Source organism: Drosophila tropicalis, unplaced genomic scaffold (assembly GCF_018151085.1).
Source record: "Drosophila tropicalis isolate 14030-0801.00 unplaced genomic scaffold, ASM1815108v1 contig_9, whole genome shotgun sequence".
NCBI lineage: Eukaryota > Metazoa > Arthropoda > Insecta > Diptera > Drosophilidae > Drosophila > Drosophila tropicalis.
The window spans coordinates 270032-297726 of NW_027173398.1; the positions used below are offsets into that span (position 1 = coordinate 270032).

Below are 27695 nucleotides of genomic sequence, written 5' to 3' on the forward strand. Positions count from 1 at the left end.
TATGGGGTTTTCCAAAAAGCCCCATTTTTCTTAGTCTTTTAACTTGTTACATATTAGTTTTTATATTAACTCTCTTAGATAAAGTATGTAAAAGTATCTTGACTAATTTTAAATATAATTTGTCATTCACGATATTCTGTTTGAAGCTAAAACGTAATCATAAAAGCCCTCGACAGGTCTTAAAAATTTAGATGGACAACTTTTTGTGTAAGCAGAAAAAGGAAACTAAATTTATCTTGTATAAGGTTTTAATAGTAGAAGAAACTTTTTTTTTAGCACAAATACCGAATCGCAAAAAAAAAGTGCCCAATCCAAATAGTTGCCACATTTTCGCGACATATCTGAACATTATGTTCATACTAATAATGAATCTGTTGCATACATTTTCCGAAGTTGCTAAGCCAACTAAAATGAATTACAACATAGAGCTGTCCATCCAATCCACACACTTGTAACGATAGTCCTTGTGGTTATCACTGCGAAAGCGAATCGCATTGGGAAGTGTAACCAGTTGAATTTGAATGGCATTTCTGTCAGGATCATGGAGATACGTTTGTTCCTTTGAATTTTTCTTTCAAACTTGTTGCCTCGATTACGGTTTTTTTTAATTTTCTTGGCCGAGAATCTGGTTCCAAAGTCGTGGTGGATTTATGTTTCGAAGAACAGTCAATGAATCCCCAATTTTCAATATAAGTTCTTATATGCGGTGGCATGCTTTACCTTAAGGTGATTTACCGCAGTATCGATGGACTTAAGATAGCGGCGTGAAGTTGAGTTGCACCGACGGGCAGATAGCCGGACTGATATGGCTATATTGACTCAGCTTCTCATGCTGATCAAGAATATATATGCTTTATAGGGTCGGAAATGGTTCTTTTTGCCTGTCCCGTACATATACATACAATACATTCATTTTGGCGACGTTAATATACCATTTCACCCTATGGACGCATGGTATAGAAATGCATAAGACTCCATGATTCCTCAAGTTGAACTCAATTGCACATTTTTTAATCCTCGTTTTCGTACAGTTCCAGGACGTGGACGTGTCCATACCAGGATATGCAACGGAGAGTTGATTTAGAAAAATATATACATATATGTAATAAGATTGGTTTTATATGTACTGCCAGTCCTTTTATGTACATACATACATTTCGGCGAAGCTGCCAACTTAATATATAATAAACTTGTGGACAAAGATAAAAGTGTAATTGGATGCTATTCTGAAATGATGGTAGCCATACATCACAAATGCATGCGTTTCCAAAATTCTTGGCTATATAAGATATCTGGACTAGACGAAGAAGATACTGGCGTCATTGTGGGTGCTGTTTGTGGTCGAGTTGTATCGGATTCTATCACATTAATTGTGCCACTTGGAGGAGCACTTACTGGTCGTTTTTCGGGATTTATAGATCCTCCAAAAAGTTTATGCATTTTGGCCATAGAGCGTTGAAGTCTGCGACTTGGGTTACTACCCTGCGGTATGGTTATCAAACTGCTATTGCTGGAAGCAGCAGTGCTGCTACTACTACTGTCCCAACTACAATCTAAGGCAATTTGAGTCCGATTTATGACATGTTTGATTTCGTCATTTCTGTTGCTAGCGGTTAAGGCAACCTCAGGTGGCACCGAAAGTCTGCCGGATAAGACATCAATTTCTGTTGGCGTTAGTTCACCTCTAATGCTAAATTTGTTGCTATGATGCCAATTTCGAAGCAAAGGGCTATTACCTCCAGATAATGATTGTGGCTGTGCCAAACATGGTGAGGTCATATCATTGAATAGCTTCCTCCGTGCCACTGCAATTGCATTGGTAAACTGATAGCTATCCGGCTCTTTTTCGGGCAGAGATGTGGGAGAAGGTATACTAAGCGGTGCTTCTGCTGTTGATGCAACGAATTGGCCATCTTTTGGGTCCTCAATTTGATCTTCAAGATGCAACCTTCGATGCCAATCTCGAAAACCATCCAGGGTTCGGTGGATTTGCTGACGTTCACGCCGACAATTGGCACGTATGTGATGTCCTGAACTATAACTAGATGAGGATATGGGCTTATACGAGCATGTCCTTTCAAAATAGTTGACAAAACTCTGTTCAAGCAGATCACTTTCGCGTTCTAGCGAAAGCATGCGATTTCTGCAAAGAGATACAAACGAGGTTGGCAAAACCATAGACCTGAGCAAATAAATATGTTACATACTTGGCACTAAGCAGGGCTTCGTCGAAACTGGGTGCTAAAGGAAGGACCGGCGGATTTAATAGATCTGCCGAGAAAGAAGCGTTTTTGTTAGTTATGGAATCCAACTTGGCTTTACTGTTTAAAGATGAGACCATAGGAATTGAGGTTATCGGTGGATCGACTCCAGTAGATGAAACATGTACAACAGGCGCCTGAGACGCCATTAGTTCTGGTGCAGCTACCGCTAAGAGCTGATAAGGATATCTCAACCCCACGGCAATGTTCTTAGCTGCATAACCTGAGCATCCAGGCTGGTCACTTAAAGGCAGTAAAGGATTTGCATCTGGTGTTTTTGTTTCTATAGGAAAAGACATTCCACCAACTCCAGGTAAGGATTGGGGATTGCCAGCACAACCACTAGCAACACCTGTTTCCGCCTCATTCCAGATGGGTATAATCCGTGCTGCTTGTTCAGCTGCCAGTTCCGATTCATGTATCTTCTCCGCCAAAATCCGATGATGCGACTCATAGTGATGCAAAAGCCGATTAATTTTATGAACCAAATTCTTTGCTTCCGTCGAAGACTCAGTGTCGCGCTCTACGCGCCGACACAAGGTCTGAAAGAAATATAGTACGGTTTTTGTAACAGCCTTTATTTTACATATATAGTGTATTGTATTGTATACATACCCGCCACGAGTTTTGACGTCGACTTAGACGTAATATTTCAGAATGATGACGCAACTTCACGCTGAAAAGTTCATCCAGGCGTTTCTTTTGCAACTCTAGTGCTTTATTTAGAGAGAGTTCAACGCGCTCTAGGAATATTTGTCCGCTGGCACTGTTCAGCATTTCTTGTATCCACTGCTCATAAGTTTTCTCTGGAAAACTTGCCTGCACGGCAGATTCACGCATTTTCCGAGAACCCCCAAAATCCTTGCCAATGACCTTCTTATGTGTATGCGAATATGTAGTTTGTGTTCCGATAGCAATATATGCTTTTGTAGCTTTCTTGTCATGTGGCGTTTGCGTAGAGGCTTTCACAAGGTTAACTTGGGAGCTTACTTTTACATTATCCGTCTGACAGCTGGTTTCTTTTTTTAAGGTTTCCGATTTTTTAAGAGTTTTCTGTCTGCCCTCTTGGACGCCCATAAAATGACCATGGGAAAAACCCTCGCGATACCCTGCTTGAAAACCTTTATGTAGGCCCACACCATGCTCCTGTTCTATAGACAGATTAAGTGCATTGCTGAGCAACTGCACGGAAGCGCAGAGCTCACTCATCAGTGTTTCCATACGTTCAATGGACATATACATGCAAGCTTTCGGCTGTCTACATATTTTTTGTAAACGATCCATACCCTGGTGCACTCGTGCCATGCAGGTAAGTTGTTCTGGATGGAGCTGCGGCATCCTTGGCACAGACGCCATCTGAGCTGGTAACTTAATAACACCAGCTGATGTTTCAACTACCTCAGCAATGCCCTGGTCTTGTTTTTGTTCGCCTCTACCGCTGGCAGTGCATGTAGTAGCCTTTGCCTTAAAAGGTAATTGAGTTACTAAATCTTCGGGATTTATAGTTTTGCCCAATTTCTGAAGACGTTCACGCTCATCCAGTTCCTGTCGAAGTAAACTCTGAAAAGCCGTCTGAGATACTATTTCGACAGGAGGGGCGCATGATTGGGATAGACGGAGCATTTGCTTAATCAATTGACCTAAAAGCTTCTCCACGTTATGTAGGGATTCCGATAAGCGCGGTCCAACAAACACGTCACGTCCACTGTTGCCTGTAATGGTATCATTTTTATCGGCTCCATACGACTGACTAGAGTCAATATTCAAATTAGATTTCGAATTTCCAACCAATGCTTCTGTATCCTGATTAAAGGTACAATGTTGAACACCTTCCTGGACGGTCATTGTGCTTGCATGACTTCGCTCTATATTACAATTTCTAGCACTCTGGGAATCTACCAAGGATTTCACCAATGAAAGCAACAAGCTGTTCTTTTCAGGTTGGGTATCCAGATATAGATTTTGCACCGCTTTTTTTAACTCGGCGTGCTTCTCTTCACCTAACACAGATGTGAGAATATCTTTTAGCTCCTCGCAACTAAAACGAAACTCTGAATGACCCTCAAAATCGGGCAAAGCATGACGATGAGGTATCTCACTACAATATACCGACAAAGTATAGTGACAATTTTGAACATGCAAAAATTCAGCCACCAATGTGTGCAAGGCCATTGACAGAGGAGACAGGAGCAAACAGTGGGGCGAACCGTTCATTTTCACAGCAACAGCAGTCTTGCTCAAGAGTCGGCCTGCAGATAGAGAGAAAAATAGATTTGATCAAAAGTAGAAAAAAAAACCTGGGCGCTGACCTCAAATCGATTACAGGTCCTGGGAACCCACAGTTGTCTTACCTAAAGATGACTTATTGAAGGAATTAATAAGATCCATGCGAAGTTGAGCATGCATCTCGCGGGCTATGCCCTCCTGATCCATCCATTGCCTAAAACCCTTCTCAAATTCATCTTCTGACAAGCAAGCCAATTGCTTCAACTGAGAACTCACTGCAATCTCATTAGCTTTTTCTTGTTCCTGATTATTGACAGTGTCTTCTGCAGATCGCGTCTGTTTAACACATGTCTCCGACTTTGATTTTGATTTTATTTGCTGTCTAGGATGATACGTAGTTGTTGTCCGTCGCTTTCCGCCCACTACCCTTTTTTGCTGTTCCTCCTGATCCCTTTTAACTCGTTCATCTCTGCCAGAGTTTCGTTGTTGAACTCGAACACCAGCTGAAGATGTTGCTGCTGTTGCAGTAATTAATGTTACTGGCTTTTTTGTAGCTAGCGTTGGTTTCATTTTCATTACTATCAATTCGTTAAGTTGGACATTATTTTTGTGTTGCCTGTTTTCTGTTTCGCATGAGTGTGACGAATTTTATTTCAGCTCTTTGTATCATCTGATGTTGTTGTCTGAAACGAAAGATATTGAATACTGGATAATTGGAAATAAGGGCTGCTTGCACTCCGCACAGGTAGAAGCAAAAAAAAAAAACGCAATTTTGAAAACGACAGGTGGGGCAAGGCGTGCTGCTAGAAGCACCCATGCGAAACGGGTGGATATTTTCTTCTCAGCTAATTCAGTATTAAAATTATTTTGGTAGAAATGTGAACATAAGTTCATAAATATTTTAAGGCAAGCCTCAGTTCTTTACTGCCTCAGCAGCAGGAACAAGCAGAGCACTAAAGTTTAAACTTTTATTTAAACTTGCCCGCTTATTTCATAATAGTTATCACACAAAATGTGACATCTGGCAACGCGTTTCTAGCTGATTTATCGATAAGCCATCATTTAAGTTGTGTCTTATAAACTACATATAAAGAAGTATATCAGAGATCAAATTAAAATTGTTTTATCAATTTAAGTAGATTTATTAGATATCTTATTCAAATTATTTTATCATTCTGTCAATGAATGAATAAATCGGGAATGAATTCGACCTCAATGGATGGATTAATCGTTACATTCGGACTGGGATCCGGACATCGGGAATGGCAACTAGCTGAAATATTTGGATGGATCTACCCGCTCTGCTTTAAGCCACTCACTCCTGTGTAGCCACCAAGCTCTCCGAATCTTCTGATATTATTTCACCCCCACATAAACACTACTCTACTCTGACATATGTATGTAATTGTTTTCTTTCTTACACTATACATTCTTCAAACAAATTTTCTTACAATAATAATCGGGTACCACTGAGACGGATGCAATAATAAATTAAATGAATGGTAAATGTTTAGGGGAGAGGGCCCAGTTGTGACATTCTCAAATATTTTTGAAATGCGGTATTGAATGACAGTTTGAGCCCTGTAAATCATGTTTGTTAGACGTTCTGCAGTTTTTGGACTGACACCAACGGTAATAATCGCATTGTATATACGCGTACCAAACGTCGTGTTGAAAATCGTGCGAAAAAGTTTTTTTAAATTTTTTTCAAACTACCAAATTTTGTGAAACTAACAGTGAAAAGGTGAGTGTAATGCATCAAAATATTGTATTTGCCGTATATTTTGTGATTCTATAAGGATTTATGTGATTATATAGTGTCTATAAAAAATATATACATATTAACTATAAACTATGAAAAGGCCCGGTTATGACTCAGCAAAGGAAATTTACTTAGTGAGACCAATTTGTCCGATAATATTCTGGAAGATCTCGATCGGGAAGGTTCGGGAATGTTTCATTTGGTAAAAAGACTGATTAAGTAATGTTTGGGAATAAAACGATTTTATATAGTGTAAGTCAATATTCATTTGCGTTTTTTCATTATTTTTGCCATTGAACGCCTTCATAATAAATAAAACATTAAATCACAACAATTGGCGTGACATTCCTTTCGTATATCCTTTTTTTCAGTAAATTCCTTAAGGTGAGTCATAACTGGGCCACAATTTTCTTTTGGCCTAAAAAAAGTTATCCAGATTAAATCTGTTCCAAAATTTTTTGAGTAACTCAAATAAACATACTTTCTTTGAAAAAAAGTTGCGTTTTGTTAATATTTAAATGTTAAACTTCTTAATTTTTCATTTCCCGGAACTGAGGAAAAAATTTTGAAGTTTTTCAAAACCCTCGTCACAACTGGGCCCTCTCCCTACTACTACTCGGGCCCAAAACGCGCTTTAACTACATAATTTTGGTATCAAACTAAAGAGAAAAATTGCACGAGCACGACCTCATGTGCGCCCTGGCGATTTATTTCGTAGTTTTTGAGTAATTAACAAAAGAAAATTAATATTTTTAGCGGGATTATGGTAAATGTTTTGGGCCCGAGTAGTAATAGTAAACATTTACCCCAGAACTAGCTCGGTTCTTTTTAATTCCAGCAAATTTTCTAGCTAGTACAGCGCTAAGCACTTTCGATGGCGTCAAAAAACTATCGATAAGTTAAAACATCGATGCCACGACAGCGACATCGATAGGTTCCCAGTGCTATTGCACGCCAAATTCAGCATTTTGTGTTTAAATAATTACACAAGTGCAATTTGGAATCATGGAACCATCCTTAGAAATAATAGCCAGTTTATGTTTTGAAAAACTAAAATCACTGCCCAAGACAGGAAAGCCATTGGACAATGAGTGGACAGTGCTTGCCGGCATCGTTGAACATAATCGCCAAACTGCTACAAGCAAGGTGGTTTCATTGGGTTGTGGAACCAAGTGCATCGGCCAAGATAAGCAGTGTCCCAAGGGCTACATACTAAACGATTCCCATGCTGAAACTATAGCGCGAAGAGCATTTCTGAGATACCTGTACCATGAACTAAACAAGGATGCTGATAGTATTTTTGAATGGGACCACGAACTCGTTTGTTATAAACTGAAACAACATTACGAGTATCATTTTCTCTGCACGCAAACACCTTGCGGCGATGCTTGTATTGAGATGAAATTGGAAACTGATGATGATGAGGTTAAAGCAAAGCGACTCCGCATAAGCAATAACGAGGAAGTAATCTATACTGGTGCCAAACGAGTAAACAAGTCTGGACCCTTAAGTGACGAAATGGAACAGACTCCGGGAGAATTGCGCACCAAACCAGGTCGTGGGAAACGTACATTATCCATGTCATGCAGTGATAAATTAGCCCGCTGGAATGTGCTAGGTGTTCAGGGTGCCCTCATTGACTCTTTAATTCATGAACCCATTTACTTTACCAGCTTAAATTTTTGTAGTTCTGTAGCAAGTGTCGCAAATATAGAAAGAGCCATCTTCAAAAGATGGCAGCACAAAGAATTCAGAAGGCATTTTTATAAGCCACAAAAGCCACTAATACGTATAAGCCCAAAGTTTCAATTTGATTATGCTCAACAACCTAAAAGACAGCAACCTTCTCCAAACGGCCTAAGCTGGTCGCATTTGCCCGATCGCCTTAGGTAAAAAAAACTTCATGTGTGATATAACGACTTAATCATAGCAGTTCTTACCTCCCTTGCAGACCTTATGAAATCTCAGTAAATGGGAAACGTCAGGGTGTCACAAAAAAGAAAGTGGATACTCCAGTTGCTGCCTTGGCTATTAGCAAATATAAACTGTTTGTTTGCTTCTTAGAGTTGCTTGGATCCCAAAAGGAGATAAGAAAAAGATTTGATGTTCTGATCGAAGATCTTCCCAAATTAACGTATGCAACATGCAAACAATTGGCCAAGAAGTACCAAGAGGCCTGGCAACAACTAAAATATGAATATTTTGAGCAATGGACAAGAAAGCCCAGCAAACTTCTGGAATTTAAATGGATAGTCCAACAAACGAACTGTTTACGATCTTAATCTTAAGGGGAAAAAGATTTCCCATTAATTAGAGCCAGAGATTTAAGCTGGTTCAAATATGCCTCGACTGCACTTAGAGTAAGGTTTGCCATGCTTTGGCAGCCAAACTGCATCAGCAGTCGATCAGCTTGTCTGGATCAGAGGAAGTATAAACAAAAATGTTTTTCTTTTTTGACATTTCTTTTTTGTTGGTATGAACATACATAACGACATAGTCAGACCCAAAAAACACAAAATGTGTGTGTTTTTATCATATGTTTAACATTAATGTAGTATTTACACATAAGTTCAATTTAAAGCAGAAATTTCCTAACCGTTTTAGTTAAATTAAATGCAATATAGAAGGATTGTAAAGACATTGAAAGCCTTAATCCGTTAAAATATTGAAAGTAATAAGATAAACAATAACAAATTCATTGTTTGCATCACTGGAGAATGAATTCGTACTGTTTTTGTATAAACAAATGTTTATTTTTTAGCACGATTAGTTGCAAATATTTGGAATACAAAAAAAGCTCAGTAAAACCGACGAATTTTTCTCAGTTTTCTCCATTGTTTCAACGTAAAAACGCAAGTCGATTGTTAGCTGTCATTTTTCATCTGATAACATAGCAGACACATATGAGATGGTATTCCATGCCTGCATCCTATAGGTTAGCCCTCTGTTACTGATGCGCCTACGACCATTCTTCATTTTCACAAATGATATGCCTCTAAGTATTAGAGCGTTTACTGTAATCGGAGGAGTGATAAAAAATGTGAACAGAAAGTTTACCATTAAAACATATAATCAACTAATTCTCTGTATAATAGTTGAATCTATTAAACCACAAATATCCGTTGCTTAAGTTGTAAGGGTCGGAGTTAAGAAGCCAATCAATGATGCTTATCTCCGCAAGATCTTAATGTCTTAATTAAAGGGCTTAGATTCATGTCGCCCCAACAATGAACTCAGTATTTCATAATCGTTTTCATTAGGATACCTGAAATATTTCATTATAATTAAAATATATTCATTTTATTCAAAAGTGTGCAACGCATGGAAGAAGCATTTTTGACCATATACAGTACATATGTATGTAAATATATTGATCTTGATCTTGATCAAATTTGGCAAAGTCGTTGGGTTTTAGCCGGCTTTAGGTCAATAAATTTTGGCGTGTGTAAACAATTTTGAAACAAATGATAACCAAAACCAGAGGGCCAGGGCTAACCGGTCGGCTAATCGGTCGTGTCGAAGTTCGTATGCCCCTGCAAGTTTTTCCTGTACCTCTTTCCTTACCTACAGACATTAAAGTCGAAAATCGTTTTATCTGAAAAGTCTAGTTTTCACAACTATTTAAAATAGTCATCCGATTTTGATGAAATTTAAAATATACATTAACAGCCATATTAAACCGACACAGATTTATCTAGTATTTACCTTAGTACATTCAAATGCTTTCACAGTTATTTCGTTGCCTTCATGTACATACAAAGTATGTACTACATACCTCCATTTTATTGTATTCTTATCACTCTTGTCATACCCATCTGTCTTTTAGGATACCCTAGTACCTGGCGAAAGCCAAGAGTTGGCAAATAGTTCGTTTGCGCCCATCCCAATCCCAAGATAGGAGGTGCTAAAACGTTTCTGGAACATCCGTTACCTTACATTTCTTGCAGCCGGCGCAGTCAAGTAGGATTAGATTGTTGCTCCAAAGGCCGTGTCCGGTTAGTATGTCTGTAAGATTCTGCAATCTGTACGGTTGAGACCTAGCATTTCGCAGACTGTATATTTTCTTAGCTTGTCTGAGTTGTCACTGAATAGCTTCACGTCTGCCTTTGCCAGTCGGTTTGCCCATTCGTTAGAATCGATGCGCTAATGGCTAGGAATCCAGAAGATGTGCACTACTCCACTTGAAATATGCTGTTGTCAGGTAGCTTGTATGAGAGTTAAGTTTGTGGGTCTGTACAGTACACCGTTGGTCTAACTCCTGCGTCCAATTTTGATCTGTCAGTGTATATGTTGACTGCATTGTGAGTTTCTTGATCCGTCTTCTAGTTAAAACTACATATGTAGTTCATGGTATTTTGAACTTTTAGTCGATATATTGATTTTGAACTACTTTTAATACTGAGCCCAGTCAAATGCCTTTTTGATTCCTCCAATAGTAAACTAAAAATGTTATTTTTTTGTCGTTTTATGTTTATTAAACACATTTATTACAAACTTTAGTAGATTCGGATTTTGTTTTTTTTCTTGACACTGGAAATATTGAGGAGACCCATTATTTCTTTTTTCCAGTATTGTTTATCTGCACATGTGTGCTTGTTGTTTATCTTTTGTGGTTATTCTCGATTTTGGACAGTCACATAAATTAATTCATCTTACACATACTGAAATACATTTATAGAATTATGTGTAGCACATAAAAAATTCTCACTTAATTTGGTTTTACAATTTCTTATCTCTCTTGATTTTTGTTTATTTTATAAGTTGCAGTAAATATTCGACCGATCAGTATTGTATGCCAGTTACCTTACCGACAGCGCTAATCAACCAGCGTCTGATCGACTTTGTTTACAAACTTAAACGAAAGCTCTAATAACATTATCTAGTAAATCGAAAATACAACAAAAAAATCAAAAAGATCCTGAATTTTTATTTAAAAGAAGACTGTTGTTGGTGAAACCGAACAGGGCCGTGTTCAAAATTCGCTCAGACTGATTTGAATGATCTAAGGAGAGAATTTTAATCAGCTATAGCAAGAAGGATAATTTACTGAATTCGGACTAGGAATTCCTATCGGATGCTAACTAACGTCAGAAGTTTTTTCCATACAATTTTTTAGGATCATTCAAATCGGTCCACGGGACTATTGAATTCCGTTTGACAAAAAAAAACGGGAACTATATAAAGTATAAAAATATGTATGTACATATACAAAAGAACAGAGGCGTAAACATACAAGATAACAATAGATGAAACTCATATTGATTTAGTAGGATATATGTATGTAGTCTAACATACATACCTACACTAGAGGCTATAAGTATTTGGACTTGACATACTTTAGACTTTGATACCATTGCCCATTGACCCATTTTTCCATTCCTTTTTTTATTGAAGAATATTCAAACGGACAACAAATATATTCGGAGTAAAGATTTACCTCCAAACCCAGGTCCTTTCTTAATGCATATAGATAACATTATGATTTATCTGTAGACATCAAGACAAGGTATCAAAGTCAAAAGCATATTAGGTCGAAAAACCCATAGCCCTTAGAGTATATCATGTATGTATGTATGTACATATCCTCAAAATTTTTGACTTCAGAGATCATAGCCGTTAGGGCAATATAGATAAAATCATAAAAACAAGAAATAACGATAAAAGACACAAGTACGATCAATTTAAAATAAAAAATTTATCGATTCATGTAAGTTTAAATTTACTCTGCGGATACTCTGCGTACCCGAAAGAATGTACAATAAAATGCGTCTGATAGAAAATAAGCGACATAACGATACGAACACACAACACTCAGCTAAAATCAAAATTTAACCATTTAAATACATAATAGCGGTATATACACATATAGATATCTTTTTGAGAAGAAAAATGTAGGTTTTTGTACAGTGCCGAGCACAAGTGAATACGTTTTTGTCAAGTTCAACTTCAAGTGCCTAAGAAAACTAATGAAATTAAATTTGGCTTTGGCATTGTAAGTTTTTTCTTTGCTCGTAAGGAACTTCATTAGCTTTATATAACAAGTATGCATTTCAGAAAATATTCTACAAATTCATGCGAAATTTAATTGGCCCCCAAGACCGCTTTAATGATCGGTCATTTATTCGGAAGCCAAATTTTTCACTAGAGCTTATTATTATTTTTTTGCCGCTCGAGATGTTGCCCAATTATTTTAAACGATGGAACAATGATCGACGAGGATAATCTGGAAGCCCAGTTGGCAACCAAACCAAACAAAAAATAATTTACTCTAGCGGAAAAACTTGTTTCCCAAGTACGACCTCGCCACCCCTTCAAATATGAGCGGAAGACATTCAAATTTCGAATGATTTTGCACAGAACTTAGTGGCGATGATTCTTAAGCTCATTGCTTATGTAATTGAAACGAATGAAGCTTATACAAATATACAAAATTGATATCGAGTATAACTTCATGCATTGTCAATTTAATAAGCTAATTTGAATATTTTGCATACTATTTTTGGAATCTCCTTTTTAAATACATTTATAAATTATTGAGTTTTTACAGGCATTTGAAATTCAACTTGCTTGTCAAGTTTATGTATCTGTATGTATTTGCCACTGTAAAACGTTAGCAGCATCCACTAAACTTGGTTTGGTGATATACTTACTAACTTATGTATAGATAACCAAGTTTAGATAGTATTTAGATGCATTCTGCTACAACTACTGTTTACTCTTTTTCACCTTTTAATTTAACTAACTGCAACTATTTTATGCACTACTTTTTCTGATAATATAACTGTTTTGTTTTATTGTTTTTAACTTTTTAGTTGTATTACACTTATATATATATTAATATATATATTTATTAAAAAAAAATGTTGTTTTAACCTTAATCATTTATCATAATATAAGACTAGTTTTTAAAGTTATAATTTAGGTATATGTAAGAAAAAAAAAATGTTTTGTTCTATGGTAATTAGTTTTATTTCAGAAGCCGGGTGGGGAATTTAGAGGAACGGTGGAGCGGGAATTGAATCGAATATACATATATATGAGTATGTACATATACTTATATATATGTATAAATACGTATATATGTATGTATGTAGGTGTGTTTGCGGGTTTGTATGTTTTTACATCAATTGTTTGTTATAAAGGGCAAATGCTACTGACACATTGGAACCGTTTACATCTGTATTGTAAGTGTTGCTTTCGCAGTTGTTGGTTGGAGTGTGTTTAGTAGTAGCAGTTTTTGTGTCTTATGCATCATTTATGTTTCTTAATTTATTCATTTTGCATCTCATCATATTTAATATCCTTTGCTGCCAATGCTTTAAATTTGCCTATTTGAAATACCACCAATTGTTATCAATGCGTATCTATATATAAATATGTTTATATATATATATATATATATATCTTCACACATATATATATATATATGTATATATATATATATATATATATATATATATATGTATATATAATACAGATTATTGATATATACATGTATTCATGATAGAGAGTTCTTCATTTTCTGTGTTGATTTTGGTGTTTGGCTTAAAATTGAAACTCTTCTAGTTTGTGTAGTAGTTGTTGCTGCCACCGCCGCCGCCCTCACCACTCCGACGAGCTATTGCCACAGCCTGCCGTTGCTGATCCTTATAGGTTACGTAAACCAGTCCCAAGGCGCATAAGTCGCCCGATCTATGGTCATAGCAGTTGAGTGTATTAACATCGGCATATTGATAGTAGATATGGGTTGGACGCGGTACTGGTGTTGGTTGCCCCGTTCCAAAGATTCTAGTTGCTGCTCCTGCTCCTGCTGGTGTTGCTGCTGTTGGAAAGTGCGGTGGAGGAGATGTCGCTGTTGCTGCGACGTTGGCCGTAGCCGGTGCATAATAGCTGCCGCGCAGGGGACTGGCGCGCCTGTCGAGTAATTGTAGTTGATGTTGTTGTGTTGGTGGTGGTTGCATTGCTCCTGGCTGTTGGAGCAGCTGGAGTGGTTGCAAATTGGCAATGGCAGCATGAACACTTCACCTGTGAGATGCAGCTAATATTGTGTAAAGAAATTAATTGCGTTTTAAATAAATTTCTGTGCATTGTTATATGGATGCGGTTTTTGAGATCGTGTTTGTCTATTTGATCTACCTCTGTGTGCCATATGATGGTAGCCTCCACCGCCACCGCCGACACCAATAACGCCGCCGCCTTGCATGGGTGGTGGCACACCAACTCCAACGCCCATGCCCATGCCGACGCCTACTCCGACATTGACATTGACACCAACCCCATGATGCATTGGTTGCATATGGTGCACTGCAGCAGCTGGATGCGGCATACTATGATTGTGGTGGTGATGATGCTGCTGCTGCTGCTGATGATGATGATGGTGATGGTGCTGCTGCTGCTGCTGCTGCTGCTGGTGGTGATGGTGGTGGTGGTGTTGTTGTTGCTGTTGATGGTGGTGATGTTGCTGCATATGTGTATTGTGGTGATGCTGCTGTTGGTGATGATGATGGGGCTGCTGCTGTGGCCCACCACCACCACCAATCTGCGACATAAATTGAGCAGCCTTTGCTTTGCCATGTTCCTCGGCCAAACGAACCCATATAGGCTGAGATCCGCCTTCCGGGATCGTGTTATTCAAAGTTTTGATTGCTTCCTGGGCCTCTTCGCGCTTGTTGTAGCTGCAAAAAATAAAAATAAAGTGTCAGGTTGAATTATACGTACATATACATAAATATATATATATTCTAGTATTCATCTACACTCAAATAAATATAACATGATGAAAAGAAATAATGTAAAACAAAATCCTAACAAATTCCAAATTTGAAAAATAAAAACTTTTTTTTGGGCTGAGCATTTTTATTGGCAAAAAATTGTGTACCATTCACCCATAGGGCAAAGTGTGATAGTAACCCATAAAGTATTTATTCTTGATCAGAGTCAAAATCTGACTCAATAAAAACTTATCCGCCCCCTCCCGTTTGTCTTGCAGAAGGAAGCCTTTCTGACCACTCAATAAAAACTTATCCGCCCCCTCCCGTTTGTCTGCCAGAAGGAAGACTTTCTGACCACATAAAGGACATATATATTTGATCAGAATCAAGATCTAGCCATGTCCGTCCGTCCGTCTGAGATATCATAGACTATTAGACATTTGGTACATGGACTCATGTATTACCTACGTTGGTAAAGTTTACTTCAAATTCTTGCCACCTTCCACCCCCGCAATTGAAACAAATTCGATGTTCTCTAGCCATTAGGCTAGAGATATCAAATTTGGTATAAATAATCCCTTAGTAAGTTCCTAAGCATTAATTCTTTTAAACTTTTTGCCACGCCCACTTTCACCTTCATAATCTAGAAACACCCGACTATCGACCTATCGAAATTCAGCACACTAATTATATCTATCAATATCTACCAACCTACCAAATTTTATTTAAATTGGATTAGAATCATGAAAAATATACTTATAAACGGTTTTAATAGGGGGCCAAAAAGGCGGAGTTGGCCCTAGGATAATGGTGGCGCTAAAGTGCTCGTCTGTTTTTGTGAGAGTGAGTGCGATAGCACATGTTATGAGGCATGTAAAACGAATTTAATAGACCCACATTTGGTGAGCGAAATTCAAAATATTTGTTCACCTGGTGCATGGTACACCGAAGTCGGCGAAACGACTTACTTCATTATTTCTAATTCCTGTAAAATTCCTTTTATGAAATCAATTGATTTTCAGATGTTCTATATCGAAATTCTGAGCCGATTGAAATATATAAATGTTGTCAGGTACAAACTAACAAAACATTTGATCGGAACGAAGAACTCGGTTCGGTTTTCGGGCCTTGCCCGCACTTGCTTTACCGGATTTTTCGGTCTGTGCTATTCGTCTGCACTCTTTGTTCGTTCGCGATACTTTATTCACTGGATTCGCTAATACGAGTAAGGGTGAGACGAAGTTTACAGTTAAAACTTAAAATACTCCATTACAATGTGGTCGGCATTAAATAGACTGCAATTTTGTATAAACCAAAGTTATGTACATATGTACATATGTTAAGCCTGAGATACATGTTTTGGTTCGTTCATAGAAAGCAAAGTCCTTGGAATCAACAATATCGTTGTATTTATTTTTACATTTCTGCTAAACATTTTGAGTTAGATTAATTTGATATTTATTTCATCAAAAATTTACAAAAAAAAAATGTTAAGTTCGAAGATCAAATGTATGTAAGTCTATTAAAAATTCGTTTCACATGCCCCATGGGATATGCTACTTCCGCCCTTTTAAACCCACAGACCAAATTTGGTGACTTTAGTCCCTATTAGGTCTTCGAGAAAACGGCAAAAGTAGTCAGTTTTTCTAATTTGTTGGTAGTGGGCAGGACAAATCAAACTAAAGGAAACAAATGAGTACCATACTTTAATCGAGTACTTTTAAGCATTCGCAAATCGTTTAATCTGAGGAATTTGAGACAATGCTTCTTTTTTACTTAATTCTTTCATTATTCATAAACATTTCGAATTATTCTGCGTACAATGACGGTAATGGCTATAGCCGTTAAATTTCTGGCCCGGAAACTCATCTTAAAACACAGGTTGGCGGGCAAATCTTATTAAGAAATTGGGCATTTAGTTGGCAGAACAGATCCGTCGTGTCAAAAAGTCTACAAAAATTACGTGACGTCGGGTTTCACATTGTCAAAGACCCGGTGCGGCCGACCACCGTGGTTAACAGATAATGAGAAAAAAAGTAATGATGCATTAAAATATTACTGCCCACCAAGGACGCCTTGGAGTTGAAAAACCTTTTTCTAAATCTCTTTCTAAAAGAAACTGACATTCATGAAAGGAGGCGGATTCCATGGCCGAGTTGTCCGTGGGAAGCGCTATATAAGCAAAAGCGTACAGATTTTGCCATTGAGCACTTTTTTAACACACAACGAACAACGCCAGTGTCTTAAATGAGAGCAAGTTCTGCATATTGGGCATTAGCGGAAAGAAGCTGGAATCGAGAAAGGCGCAACGGCCATGGACACGGAATATTAAATACTGACAGTAAGACAAGGAGAAGGTGGTGTAATGATGTGGGGATGTGAATGTGAAAATGAAATTGCTTCTAAAAGCTAAACCTAAAATATATTCGCTGCTAATGACAAAGCGTTTTCTTTTTTTGAAAAGAACAATTTGTTGTTTTTGGCATATGATTTTAAAGAGAATCTATGTAAAGCTTTTCGGCGGAATTTTAATCTTAGCTTTTTAATCTAATTTGGTACAGTCATTAATAGCTATGTTAAGCTGAGAAAAATAATTTTTATAACATTTGCGTAAAAAGTAACGAAGCTATTGACAAATGTCAGTGTTCTCCACCGATCGCTCCTATAAGAGCTACAGCTGTGTTCACGAAAATAGCAGTGCAGTACAGGTTAACAAAGATTCAAACCTTTTTAACATATTCCTTTTTAAAGATTCAGTTTTCTGACTTTGGTTTTGTTAAATGGTATATAGGCATATGAAAACCGAAAAAGTTCCGTTAATTTCACTAATTTTTTGGTCACTTTTCACATTTTTGTGCTGTTCACAAAAATAGCAGTGTTTCGATTAGTTGCGAAAAAAGCAAATAAAAAGGTTACATATCTGCTAGTATTAAGCTTAATTTATTAGATAATTATGTTCTACTACTGTTTGCGACAACTAACGCTAAAATGTTCATGATGGTAGGAAGAGGAACGCATTGCTATGCTGAGAAGACGTAGTGGATCGAAAACCTTGAAAAAACAAGGTAAAACTTAAAAAAATCAAAATTTTAGTTGGATGTTTTGCAAAGATGGTGTCTGCTGCCCTAGGCTTCCATAAAAACCCGAAGGACGTGGCGTAAAACGGGCGAAAACGGTTTCCTAGGAAACTCCCACTCTTGACTTAGAAGCATATAAAAGCACGTTTGTGTCCCAGGATTCGGTGTGGCGCAGGTGCCGAACGAATAAGTGGTTCACAACTATGTATTAAGTTCTAAGAACCAAAGGTGACCTGAATTTTAAGTTTTAAATAATTTGAAAACGACAGATTTTAATTCTTAGTTGTCACTGCTATTTTTATGAACAGCTCAAAATGCCCTTTTCTTTAATATTTTGCTCATTTCTAAAAATGGAGGCTTTTTGTTCAGTCCAAAATGGTAGTAATTTTATTCTATATAAATATAGATTATGCATTTAAAAAATATTGGTGCAATTAATATGATTTAACAACTTTGAAGTCAAAGCTTAAGGGCACTGCTATTTTCGTGAACACAGCTGTATATGATATAGTCATCCGATCAAATTTGGCACAGTCGTTTATAGGTATCAGAAACTCATCAATATTAAATTTCAGGACAAAGCTCAGAAAATAAGGAAGTTATTGAGGAAAGTCACTGATCGCTATATGATATAGTGGTGGGTCGATCCGGATGAATCCGCGATATACAAACTGTGCAGTATATAAAAGACCAAATGCAAAATTTCAACACATGTAGCTCTAACGCTCTAGGAATTTGTGTTGATCCTGATGGACGGACGGACGGCTATATGAACTCGTCTCCAACTCTAAGCTAATTGTCGTTCTGATTTAGAATATACATATATACTTTATATGGTCGGAGATGCTTTCTTCTATGCGTTCCACACTTCTGACCAAAATTAATATGCCCTTTTTGCAAGGGTATAAAAATGAATTTGATGAGAGCTGTAACAAATATCAAAAAAAAATTTCACCCCACTAATGAGTTTTTTATTTAAAACATCAGATCGCGAAATTTTAATCAGATCGGATAAATAGAAAACAAGTTAAGTCAATATAAAAGGTTTTATATAAAAAATCGAATGCTTGCGAAAGAACGGCCTACACTAGCATAGCAAATAACGAAGTTATGGATCAAAGTGACTGTTTTCCACCGATAGTTTCTATGGGAGCTATATCATATAGTCACTCGATCTTGATCACAGTCGTTTATAGGTGTAATAAACCAATATTAAATTTTACGACAATAGCTCAGAAAATAACGAAGTTCTTGAGAAAAGTCCGTGACTTTTTCGTTTGTAAGGGAGCTATATGATATAGTGGTCCGATTCGGCTGAATCCGAGATAAACAAACTCATTAGAAATTAAATGGTCTCAAAGTATAATGCAGGTATTGCTGTGGGTTACCTTAGCAAACTATTCAAAGTGCCAAAACAAATTATTTATTATCAAATAAATAAGCAAAAAAATAATCAACCACTTAAAAATAAGGTCCGAACGGGAAGACCACGGAAGTCAAAGCCTATTTAAGATCGCATAATATTGAGAAAGTTCAAGGAAAATGTGCTAATTACATCACAAGCAGCATCCATTGAACTAAGTGAGCAGTTAAACATACCAATAAGTAGAAAAACTGTTGAAAGACGGTTAAAGGAGGCCAATTTTTCAACCTATATTGCTCGTCCAATTTCTTTTATTTCACCCAAAAATAAGCTCAAAAGGTTAACATTCGCCAAAACATATTTCGACAAGCCAGAATCGTTTTGGGCACAAGTAATATGGTCAGACGAAAGCTCTTTTGAGTATCATGGATCGAACAATAAAGTTTATTGCAGATTGCCTAGAAATATTCGTAAAAAAATAAGGTTTGTGTGCGAGCGAGTATCGCATGGCGGAGGATCGGTTATGTTCTGGGGTTGCGTGTCCTTTAATGGTGTGGGCGATTTGGTCCCAGTTGATGGAACAATGAACAAGGACAAATGGCAACGCATTTATGTATATCCGGTGACCGGCTCATTGTGCTGCAACAGGACAACGCTCTGTGGCACAAGGCACTAATGATAACTAAGTTTTTAAGCGAAATCAATACATTAGAGAATGTTTGGGCTTACATTAAAGAAAAACGCAGCTCCGATTTATCCAGAACGCGTGAGCAGACGATTGCTGAAGTTCAAAAGACTTTGGCAGGAAGCTTTGAAATACTTTTTCGAAATACTTTTGTCCAGCCATATAATCTCAATCTCTAAATCAAATAAATACAGCAATTTAATTTTTACCGTTATCACTGCAAGCTTTTGGTTTCTTATAAGCTTTGATACCATCTATCTTTAAGAATACCGTTACTCCTCTCAGTTACCAGAAAAATGCGATTTTACACTTCACATCGTGAAGTCAAAATACTTATGTCCACGATTGTATATACTTTATATGGTCGGAGATGCTTACTTCTGGTCAAAATCAATATCCCCTTTTTGCAAGGGTAAAAAAAATAATGGAAATCATATTTAGAAGAGTCTGTAACATGTACAAATATTTGCCCAACAACTGCAAGATTCTTTGATATATATCAAATATATTTTGCCATTGCTATAGTTTTTTTAAACGTCAGAAGTAGAACAGAGCATAGCTTTTATTTTTCGTGGTTTGCCTTCGACTCTGATCCTGCTATCGTCAAAAACGGGAGCTGTAGCGAGAGCAAATAAAAATACTACGAAGTAGCGTAGCAATAGCAAAGCCTGGTCAGCTGCTGGTAGCGCTGCCAGCAGCGTTTGAGCAAAGCCGAGTAATATTGACTGTAACTTGTGTTCTATTTATCCGATCTGATTATAATTTCGGGATCTGATGTTTTATATTAAAAAACTATTGTAGTAAATTTCATAGGTACACTCCTACTCCTTCACCTATTTTTTATATACATATAAATATATGATATAGTATACGCGGGTTATAAGTAGCTCAAACATCAACTTTCACACCAACAACTCTTAAGATGGCGGAGATGATTTTCATTGACGGAGAGACAGACAGAAAGGCATGGCTATATCGACTCATTTTAGTGCTGATCAAGAATATACATACATATATACTGACTGGCGTCGAAAACGCATCCTTCTGTGCGTTTCAAACATCTTTATAATTTTATAATACTTTTGCAAGGGTATAAAAACGTGCATTTAAATAAATGGTTGATAAAGGCGGGAGAACAAAATATTTACCTAACTTTCTAGGCATTTCGGAATATACAGTTGTGTTCAAAATACTAGCAGGGCAGAAAAAATTAAAAAATTTATAATGTGTTAACAAAATAAAGTTTTTAGCTTCATGTGTTTATGAACTAAGACTTGGTTGTGAACCCAATATTAGCTAGAACAGCTTCCCATCTCCGCGTTATGGAATCAATTAAGTCCCGACACCACTTCAGAGCAATCTGAGCCCATGCATCCCATACAACTTGCCAAAGATTTGCTTTATTTGACAGTTTCGCCTTGGCCACACTTCATTTGACGTCCCACTATAAGTTTTCAATTGTGTTCAGATCTGGCGACTGAGCTGGCCATGGCATTATGTCGATCTTTTTTGTTGCAAACCACTGCTTAGGATTATTGTCTTGTTGGAAAGTCCGTTTTAGTAGTATTTCCCAAGAGGAATTTGGAAGCATACCATTTTGTAATATATCCACATATTCATTTCGATTCATGATTCCATTAATCAAATGGACAGGGCTTACGCCGCTATATGAAAAACAGGCCCATATTAAAATTGTTAAACCACCATGTTAAACTGTATTTAGCATGTGGATAGGCTAATATTGAGTATTTGGAAGTCGATGGACATATTGTCTGGATTCAGTACCACCGAACAGCACAATTTTACTCTCAGCCACCCAGAGAATGTTGCGCCACTTTGTTAAGGGCCATTTTAGGTGCTCTTTAGCAAACTGTATTTGAGCGTTTATATGTTTTGAAGTAGCGGAAGTTTTCTTAGACTTCGGGCCTTGAGTGAGCTTTGCTGGAGATTACAATAAGTTTATCACTAATATCAGTGGCAGGAGAAGCCGCGGGTTTAGGATTTGTGTCCATAGTTAATCGCATTATAGACCATTTTAGCAGAACATCCACCTAATCTTTCGATTCTCCTGTATGTTTTTCCTTCCTTTCTAAGGCTTAATATCAATTTGTGCTTTTAATTTGAGCAACGATTGCCTCTACCCACTAGAGTACAAATTTGGTCATTATTATGATGTATTCTCATGTAAATAACAGTAAGCTCATTAATTTAACTTACTTTCATCAAATCAACAATTTTTATAATATTAATATTTAATTAATATTTAATATTTTTAATATTGAAATGAAGCGCTGCTATTATTTTGAACAACAGAATTTCTGCCCACTTACGCAAAATTATCGATAAAACGACTGAAGATGCATAACTTATTGTCATATTTGTCAGAGTGCCGCGGCAAGTTTTTATACCATACACCCATAGGGTGAAATGGTATATTAAAGTCGCTAAAATGTATGTAACAGGCAGAAGGAAGCTTCTGCGACCCTATAAAGGAAATATATTCTTGATCAGGATGAACAGCCGAGTCGATCTAGCCATGTCCGTCTGTCCGTCCGTATGAACACGAAGATCTCGGAGACTATAAGGGCTAGAGCCACCAAATTTGATATGTATACTCGTGCATTATGTACATATATAGAGTTAATTGGAATTTCGGCCACGCCCCCTTACGCCTCCAGGAATCACATAAAATTATTTTTCTTAAAAAGTATAAGGGCTAGAGACATCAAATTTAGTTTGTATACCCGTTTAGTTGGCGCGCAGAAATTAATTCTTCAAACTTTTTGCCACGCCCCCTTACGCCCCCAGGAAACACATAAAACTGTTTTTCCTAAAAAGTATAATACCTAGAAGACATCAAATTTGGTATGCAGACTAGTTTAATAGACGCGCAGAAACTGGCTATTTAAAAATTTTGCCACGCCCACTTCCGCCCCCGCATATTAAACAAAACTGATTTTATCAAAAACAAACAAAGCTAAAGTCACCAAATTTAGTATGTATACTGGCTTAGTATGCGCGCAGAGTATATATATTTTCATATTTTGCCACGCCCACTTCCGCCTCCATAATTAAGAAAAAACCGATTTCCTCCTGTATTTTTTTGAGTATCGCAATCAAATTCGGCAGTCCAATTATTCTTATCTATTTCTATCAAAGTACCAAATTTTATTGAAATCGGACTATAAACATGCAAAATATGCGTATGAACGTATTTTACAAAGCAGTCCACAAGGCCAGAATTGGCCGTTGGCTAGTGGCGGCGCTAGAGTGCTCGTGTGTTTGCAGAGTGAGCGAGATAGCACAACAAAAACAATTTAATAGACATACATTTGGTCTTCGAAATTTGAAATATTTGTTTCACTTGGCACCCTGAACACCTAGCACATTCCAGCGGGCTAATTTATCACTGCATGACATGGATAATGTACGTTTCCCACGACCTGGTTTGGTGCGCAATTCTCCCGGAGTCTGTTCCATTTCGTCACTTAAGGGTCCAGACTTGTTTACTCGTTTGGCACCAGTATAGATTACTTCCTCGTTATTGCTTATGCGGAGTCGCTTTGCTTTAACCTCATCATCATCAGTTTCCAATTTCATCTCAATACAAGCATCGCCGCAAGGTGTTTGCGTGCAGAGAAAATGATACTCGTAATGTTGTTTCAGTTTATAACAAACGAGTTCGTGGTCCCATTCAAAAATACTATCCGCATCCTTGTTTAGTTAATATTACAGTTATCTCAGAAATGCTTTTCGCGCTAAAATTTCAGCATGGGATTTTTCGTGTTGCTATCTTTATGCATGCCGAAGTTAACACAAAGTTAACATGAGAGTCGACTCGTAAAAACTGTTTTAGTTGCTTGCAGTATATTTCGACGCGAGCTCGTGCATGTCGCATTGCTGGATAAATGCACATGAAAAAATGTTTGGTTTTTCACTTGCAATTGATGTCTCTTCACTTATTTTTTAATATTAGTTTGCCTTTTCAAAAATTCAATATTTTGCACAAGTTAGGCGACTGCATGGGCACCGATTTCAGAAGAGTGCTTAAAATAAAGATAAAACCAATAACCGAAACGCGAACACCAGTTTAGGTTAAGATACTCATTATTCTTGTAAAGTGTTTTTTTAGGGACAACTGTGAATTGTCTTGGCCTTTTTTGTTTAGAATGGCACCTTCAAAATCTGGAAGCTCAATAGTCATGTCTTGCTTTCCCAAGGAGACAAACAAGATGACCCAATGTGTGCCTTACAGAGCTCTGCGTAAGCTGGATGGGTCCGGAAAAACCCTTGGAGCGCATAAATTATAACGTACTGATTGAGGGATTGGGAACAGATTTAGCAATAAATTAGAACATCGTTGGAAGTTAGGAATGCGTTTGCAAGGGATGATATGAAAGTCCCAACCGCTAATCTACGTTCCCCGAAAACGCCGCTTTGGTGCAATGTGATATGAACCTACTGTCGAATGGGGCTAGAAATGGTAATTATAAAAGGAACGACTACGGCTAATGGGTAAGATGGCGAATCTCAAAAATTGCGAGCTGGAGAAGGTGCGATCTCCCACACGTGTCATCTCGCACACATGGCAAGACCGATTTGCACCTGCCGCAAATGGTGACTTTATTTGCATATTTATTTAAGCGTAACACAGATCCCTACTACACATCCATGTGGACAGCATAAAATGTTTGTATGTTATCGAAACTCCACTGAGCGGGTGTCCTTGCGTTTCTCCATTGTAGCTAAATTTAAGCACTAGGTAAATTCTACTCGTCGCGTTTATGCCCCATGATGAAGAAAACCTTTTGAGAGCTTATATAGATCTTTTTTGGTCGTCTTAGGAAAATTTTTTTTATATATCCATATGCAAATGTTGTGATCAACAGTTTCAATGCCGAAAATTGTATAAATGGCTGAACTTAAGGAATATCAACGAGCACATTCCAATAACTTAACGTGTCTTTAATAATTTAAAGAGTTTTTAATTTTGTTCCGAAATTTTGTTATGCCCACATTTTATTAACTATATACTTACAGCGAATGCCACTGAAAATCGTACACCTATTGTGGAATTACATTTTGCTGCATAAATTTTAAAGTAAATAACGTTTTTGCACAAAATATCCTTTAAAACAGAGGTAAAGTAAAATACTTTAATATCATAGCCATAAGAACATGATTGGCAATCCCATTATTTCTTAAAATGTATCAATACTCCGAAATGTACGAAAACACGCTGTCAATGGAAATGGTACAGTTAACTCTATGAATTCCATTTTTTTTAAATTAAAATTTAGAATTTTATTTACCTATAATATTTAAAATGATCTAACAATATTTTCAAATATAAATAAAACGAATATTGGATATCCAAACTGTTTAAATTGGCCATAAGTTCCAGAAATGATAACTAGGAGTCTCAGAAATATTTCCGATATGTTACTAATGTAAAGGGATACCAACAGAATCACCAATAAAAGTAAAATACCATCAAATAGAACGTTAACAGATGCGTTTAAAGGGACGATAGTCCAGAAATTAAACAAATATCAACGATTTTTTCTTTAAAATTCAACAAGAAGTTAAAATATTATTTTATTTTAAACGTCATTTAGTCAACAATTAGAAAAATCCTTCGAATAAATTACTATCTTATACTATTTGGTCCAAAGAAGCCATCTATCTAATTAACAGAATCGGATGATTAGCCAGTAGTTCGTTTTGACATACATATATAAGGCATAAGTCTTGAAACAATTTTATTCTTACAATTAATCAAAGTTAAACGTATTTGCAACGGTTAAAAGGACAATTATGTGTAGAAAGTAAAAAAAAAAAGGACTGACACAATGACTTTCCCACCAACTGTGGAGCAAAGGTGTACAGCTCTTATGGTTGGGGGCTATACGAATTTTATTTTTATTGGTATCACAATAAAAATATGTATACTTGAATTATATCCTCATTCCAACAAAGTATAAAATATTATAATTTTTCGAATAATTTCCCTATTTTGAACAAAAATGGCGGCTGTACGATTTTCAGTGACAGCATGTTTACGTACATTTCAGAGTACTGAGACATTTTGAGAAAAAATGGGATTTCCAATCCTGTTCTTATGGCTATATTATCAAAGTATTTTACTTTACCTCTGTTTTCAAGCATATTTTGTACAAAAATGTTATTTACTTTAAAAATAATGAAGCAAAATGTAAATCCTCAAAAGGTATACGATTTTGAGTGACATTCACTGTATATACTAGGCGAACAAATGAAAATCAGAAAAAAATAGGCCAAAAAGCAGCAGACTTGTACTTAAAAACTTTTAGAACTGAAGTAGAAAACTTTATCTGATTAAATTATAATGATAAACATAATTGAAGTGGCATGTATTAAGATGACAATTTTATCATAAATTTGTTTAGCGAGTAATTTCTTAACCCATGGAATGTGTTTTTTCACTTACCGCACAAAAGCTACACCACGAGGCCGACCAGTCAGCTTGTCTCGTAAAATATTGCGTTGGACAATCTGCCCAAACGGAGAGAAAATTCTATCGAGCATTTCATCATTAATGTTGCGCGAAAGATTAATAACGTATAGATTGGTATCTTTAATAGATTGCCCGCCTGGACGTGCATAGGAAACCTGCAAGAGCCAAAAATAAAGAAATATTTATAAAAGAATCGAAAAAATGTAACCATACCTTTAATCGTTTGTTGCGAACATAAAAACCATTCAGCTTCTGTATGGCGTCCTCAGAGTCGGCCTCGGCATTGTAATCAACGAAACCGTAACCAAAACTATACCCGGTCTAGAGAGAGAGAGCCAAATAGAGTAAGACAGAGTAAGGGTTATTTGGTTTTTAATATTTTATCGAGGGACAAGGATAGCCTGTATGGTAATTAGCCATCCCACCCATGACGGACATAAAAAGTTTGATTACCTTGAAATCACGCATTATTTTACAGGTATTAATGGAACCGCAGCTGCTAAACAAATTATATAGCTCACGGTCTGTCATGTCCTGAGGCAAATAATTAATGATCAAATTGGTGGCACTAGTGCGATCCTCCGGATTGTTGCCTGGCGTCGGCGATGAGAAATTGCCACCTTGTTGCTGTTCTTCCATGCCAGAATTGTTGTTGTCATGATACTGCTGACGTTGATTATCACCACCTTCTTCCTCCAACTGCTGATCCTGTCCGGCTTGTTGCTGCTGTTGATTATTACCATTGTTCTCATTTAGAAAATGCTCCTCTTCACTGTCTTCTTGTTGACCTTCACGCTCCACAGCATCGGCTGGCTCCTGTGTTTAACGACAAATATTTTTTGGTGAGAATATTTTGGAAAATAAAAGCATTTTCGAAAAATTGAATTAAATGTACCTCGAAGTCTGAAGACGTCTCGTCATCCTCATCATCATATGGCCGAGAATGGTCACTTTGCATCTTCTCAGACTGGGACATGGCTGTTTTCGTTCTTCTTTGACCTTTTTCTATAGCTTTTAGATAAAACTATTTTATCTATATAGTTTCGCGTCTTCACAGACTTGTCTGACACAAAAAAAAAAAAAAAAAAAAAGAGCCAACTACTGGAAATATACA

At 36.9% G+C, this 27695-nt stretch overlaps 4 protein-coding genes across 5 annotated transcripts; 1 reads left to right on the forward strand and 3 right to left on the reverse strand.

Annotated features, from left to right (window-relative positions):
- Positions 1–310: 310 nt before the first annotated feature.
- Positions 311–5296, reverse strand: unc (uncoordinated). The gene is made up of 4 exons (XM_068302115.1): positions 4613–5296; positions 2877–4510; positions 2208–2803; positions 311–2143 (listed from the first exon to the last, which is right to left on the reverse strand). The coding sequence occupies exons 1-4, from the start codon at positions 5061–5063 to the stop codon at positions 1249–1251; spliced, it is 3576 nt and encodes a 1191-aa protein (XP_068158216.1). The 5' UTR covers positions 5064–5296; the 3' UTR covers positions 311–1248.
- A 1875-nt stretch (positions 5297–7171) lies between these two features.
- Adat1 (Adenosine deaminase, tRNA-specific 1) lies at positions 7172–9060 on the forward strand. Its single transcript, XM_068302084.1, has 2 exons — positions 7172–8138; positions 8201–9060. The coding sequence occupies exons 1-2, from the start codon at positions 7255–7257 to the stop codon at positions 8529–8531; spliced, it is 1215 nt and encodes a 404-aa protein (XP_068158185.1). The 5' UTR covers positions 7172–7254; the 3' UTR covers positions 8532–9060.
- A 4134-nt stretch (positions 9061–13194) lies between these two features.
- Positions 13195–27682, reverse strand: ssx (sister-of-Sex-lethal). 2 transcript variants are annotated; one of them, XM_068302083.1, is made up of 6 exons: positions 27477–27682; positions 27035–27397; positions 26795–26902; positions 26555–26736; positions 14386–14924; positions 13195–14287 (listed from the first exon to the last, which is right to left on the reverse strand). In XM_068302083.1, exons 1-6 carry the CDS (start codon positions 27555–27557, stop codon positions 14271–14273), a joined length of 1290 nt encoding a protein of 429 aa, XP_068158184.1. In that variant the 5' UTR covers positions 27558–27682; the 3' UTR covers positions 13195–14270. The 2 variants fall into 2 exon arrangements, with proteins under 2 accessions (XP_068158184.1, XP_068158183.1); XM_068302082.1 differs by having other exon boundaries at positions 13195–14924.
- LOC137586087 (tRNA-specific adenosine deaminase 1-like) lies at positions 23446–23865 on the reverse strand (the record flags this gene model as incomplete). The annotated part of the gene is given in 1 exon segment (XM_068302087.1): positions 23446–23865. A coding segment is annotated over 1 exon segment (420 nt), but the record flags the coding sequence as incomplete, so codon positions are not given.
- Positions 27683–27695: the final 13 nt, after the last annotated feature.